Genomic DNA, 4,597 nt, shown 5'->3' with positions numbered 1-4,597 from the left:
GTAGCAAACCTATGATGCATGGATAATTATGTATAATTGCGTATCTCGTATCCGATACTTGAATATTTTTGATACTAGTTGGCCACGTATCATGGTCAGTGAATACGACTTTGAGTCTTTGACTTGATGAATACTCAAATCCCACATTTTGAATACACCTATCCAACTTTTAAGATACATTTACGCTTTTGAATTTCTACTTTTCAAAACGTTAGGTAGTTATTTGGAATGTTTTAAAATGTTAGGACCAATATGTAATCACCCCTAAAAGTTGGGTAAATGTCCGGACTTAACTCTAAAGATTATTTCTGCAAAAGATCAATCAAAACTAGGATTGTTTTGTTAGTCAACTATAATAAATATATAAACAGTTCGTAATACATTTTACCGTTACTAACAATTTATTTTTATACTATTCAATGCCTATATGACTTCATTTTTATTTTACTTAAAAAAAATTAATGTAATAATTTATAATATAAATAGTTTCGATCCCTATCTTGAGATTTTTCCTTAAGTTTTTAAGCCCATATAAAATTTAATTTTCTTTTAGGATAATGGCCATATACAGACATGGCCCTTTTGGCAAAAGATTTTCCTTTGATCTTGTTGAAAACGAGTGAGACACAGAAGTCACCGCACCACGCTCCACGCAGTCGCCTGTCCCAAGCACGCTCACACTCCCTCATTTCTCCCGTAAGCAAACATAACAAGCAAACAAAATCCCAATTTCCATCCAAAATCTCCATCGATCAAAACCTCGCTCCGATTAAAATCCTCCCTCGCCCCTCTATTCTTCTCGGAATCTCAAATCTCAACCCTCCGAACCCGACCCGATCCAAATTGCTGCGATGGTTCCACCGGCCGGTCCGAGCCCACCGAACCCCCAACTGATCCAGCAGTTCCTGAGCTCCGTCCTCTCCCAACGCGGCCCCTCCGCCCTCCCTTACTCCGAGGACACCAAGTGGCTCATCCGCACCCACCTTGTCTCTCTCACCTCCGCCTACCCTTCCCTCGACCCCAAAACCGCGACGTTCACCCACAACGACGGTCGCTCCGTCAACCTCCTCCAGGCCAACGGCACCATCCCCATGTCGTTTCAGGGCGTCACCTACAACATCCCCGTCATCATCTGGCTCATGGAGTCCTACCCTCGCCACCCGCCCTGCGTCTACGTCAACCCCACGCGCGACATGGTCATCAAGCGCCCTCACGCCCACGTCAACCCTTCTGGTTCGGTCTCCCTCCCTTACTTGCAGAACTGGGTCTACCCTAGCTCCAACCTCGTCGAGCTCGTCAAGAATCTCAGCGCCGTTTTCGGTCAGGACCCGCCGCTCTTCTCCCAGCGCAGGCCCAATCCCAATCCAAACCCTAACCCTAATCCTAACCTTGGTCATTCCTCGTCGGCTGTGTCGAATTCGGGATATTCGAGCTACCCGGGATATTCGGGCTCATCGGGATCGGCTAATCCTGCCCGTCCTGCAATTCCGCCGAGGACGTATCCGCCGTCACCATATGGAAGTAGTGGATCATTTTCTCGGGTTCAGACGGATGATCCGAATGAGGTTTTCAAGAGGAATGCGATCAATAAGCTTGTGGAGATGGTGCACGGCGACATGGCAGGGTTGAGGAAGACGAGGGAGGCGGAAATTGAAGGGTTGTTCAATGCACAGGCGGTGCTGCGGCAGCGATCGGAGCAGCTCAACAAAGGGTTGAAAGAGATGGTGGATGAGAAGGAGGGTTTGGAGCAGCAGTTGCAGATGGTGCTGATGAATTCGGATGTTTTGGAGGCCTGGTTGAGAGAGAATGAGGGGAAGACCAGGGGGAGGCTGGATGGTGATGTGGACGATGCTTTTGAATGCATTGACCCGCTTTCAAAGCAGATGTTGGATTGCACAGCCTCTGATTTGGCCATTGAAGATGTTGTGTATTCTTTGGATAAGGCATTGCAGGATGGGTCAATAGCCTTCGAGGAGTACTTGAAGAATGTGAGGTCATTGTCCCGCAAGCAGTTCTATCATCGTGCTACAGCAGCTAAAGTCAGGGCTGTGCAAATGCAATCGCAGGTTGCGAATATGGCTTCTCGACTTTCACATTATGTTTCATCTTAGTAGAAATTGTATAGTCTCATGTTGGATTCTTGTGGAAATATGTCAATGCTTTCTTGTTCTTCTTCTTTCGTTTCCAAATTTTTCTTTCCCAATGTTTCTTTAGGGCTGGTTTCTGTGGGAAATATGTTGTTGTTCAATAACTAATATATCGAAACTCAATTTTGCTCTAGATTTGTATATGAATATCAGATATAATCATTTCTCCTGAATTCTTACTTTTTAATGATATGCCTTTTGGTTTAATTTGTGAAAATTTTACCTTTCTTGTACTATAAGTCCTATGATGTGGATTTCTGTCACCGAAATCTATAGCGGAAAGGTGGTTGTTGCATGGGAACTCCTGAAAACAGTCAAGTGCAACTATGTTTATTTGAAGCACCTATTAGCCTTTTTGAAAGGTAGCCTTTGATGAGTATCTGAAGAATGTGAGGTCGTTGTCCTACAAGCAGTTCTACCATCGTGCTACTGCTGCTAAAGTCAGGATAGTCCAAATGCAATCACAGAATTTGGATTATGTTTCCGCCTGAAGCATTAATTTGTTCCAAAACACATTCCACTAAGCAGAGAAGTTGTTTGACGTAGGCGATTAATCATTGCTTACTGGAATACAATGACGTATGGGTACTCAGAAAATCTGACTTGAATGGTGCTTTGGAGAAAAATTAAGTGCTTTTGTTAATGTGCTTTGCATCTGGTCTGTGGATTTGATCAGTAACCATATGACTCGTTCCGACCAAGCAATAGGAATTGGTGTTGGTTTTGAAGTAGTCATGCTCATAATTTTGTTCGGAACATTGTAGCTTGTACTGTTAGGCTTTCTTAGTCAGGTTACCATGGTCATAGATAGTGGAACCAATAAGCAGGTGCAGAAGGCACATTGGTACATGCAGAGGGGTTCTAAGGCTGGCAAGAGGAAGCATGATACAACCCCAAAATGGAAAGAAGCAAAACCCTAAAGCATTTGCTTTTAGCTCAATTGTGAAAGCCAAGTGTCTTCAGTCTCGCTCAATCGAGAAAGAGCAGCGCAGGCTTCATGTCCCAACCTATGATTGTTCCTATGGCAAACAAGCTCAATATGTTGTGGTGGTGCATAGACCTCCCAAGGTATGCATAACATTGTCTAGACCTTGCCTGCGTTGCATAATTGTCACTCAATCTGCTGCGAAATTGTTCAAATTAGTATATATGTTTAATCCTTATTGTTTGTTCTAGCTTGGCAAGTCTTCGTTAATTAAGTGGCTTGTAAAGCATTATACCAATCATAATTTACCAGAGGTTTGAGGCCCAGTTACCATTGTTTCAGATGCCATGTTTCGCCATTTTCTTCTGATGTTGCGATAACTTGATTTGATATGATATTAGATTGAGCATTGTTCATTAAATGCTTGATTTATTCTGTTACGGAAACAATGCTATGATTGACGCTGCAAAACAATGCTATGATTGACGCTGCAAAGTTTGCTGATTTAGCATTACTTCTTATAAACAGGAGCTACGGTTTTGAAATGGTGAGACTTCAGACATTTAATCTTATTATTTTTCTTCTACTGTCTCTACATGGATGGTTTAAACTTGAAGGGAAATCCTCACGCCACCAAAAATTGTGCCCTATTTTTTTAGGATGTTTGTGAGTTCAACTCTTGTCGTGCATATCGAACACACACACTTGTCTGCACACATGTGAACACACACATTTATAGATGTTAGAATTATGCATTGGGAGACCACTCTTCTTGAATATTTATTCAGTGGATGTTGTGGGTATCTTGATACAATATTTGTTACATAAACACTTCCTTTTTTGAGGATTTATTCCGCTGACCACATTGTCCATTAATACGATAGACATTTATTTTCTTCACAGGAAACATTAAAATTCCAAATGCAGGGTTGGAACCAGGTCATTTATGTTTATATTGAGGCCTATTATTTTTTTTTGAAAGAATGCTTTTTGTCAGAAATATCTTCAGATCTTCATTTGGAATTATCATTTGTCTAATTATGACTAGTGCATTGTTTATAGCTGTTTAAAAATCCGGTGTTTCATTAGTCTAGGAACATTGCTATTTTTGGTGTTCCATTATTTTCATTCATCATAATATCTATATTGCTCAAAATTAATAGAGATTGGAGTCATCATCTCGCGAGGAAGGCATAAACTCTGAAAATATGATTTGTAGATGCATTATCTTGCTGTTTATTTTTAACTATATTTGTTGTCTGATGTACATTCTGCATCAGGTTCATAATGCAGGTGTTGGGGATTACAGTTTGGATGTCAGTTTGGATTTGATCTGGTTATAAGAATGTATTCATAGAAGTACGGATTTTGTGGAATGCCATCTACCAGTCCCCCAACGGCTCAAATAGAAAATAAATTAAGAAAAATGAAAATCTAGGTCATCATATGGGGCATGTTATTTATCTTCTATTGATTCTTTTTCAAATAAATTTTTCGAATTTTAAGTTTATACCCTTTGTTCCAA

General features: G+C 41.0%; 1 protein-coding gene across 1 annotated transcript; it reads left to right on the top strand.

Moving 5' to 3' along the window:
• Positions 1–569: 569 nt before the first annotated feature.
• On the top strand, positions 570–2,280 carry LOC103438626 (protein ELC-like). The gene has a single exon (XM_008377156.4). It carries the CDS (start codon positions 852–854, stop codon positions 2,109–2,111), a length of 1,260 nt encoding a protein of 419 aa, XP_008375378.2. The 5' UTR covers positions 570–851; the 3' UTR covers positions 2,112–2,280.
• Positions 2,281–4,597: the final 2,317 nt, after the last annotated feature.

Source organism: Malus domestica, chromosome 07, assembly GCF_042453785.1.
Source record: "Malus domestica chromosome 07, GDT2T_hap1".
In the NCBI taxonomy this organism is placed as follows: domain Eukaryota; kingdom Viridiplantae; phylum Streptophyta; class Magnoliopsida; order Rosales; family Rosaceae; genus Malus; species Malus domestica.
This window is presented reverse-complemented; position numbering and strand designations above follow the sequence as displayed.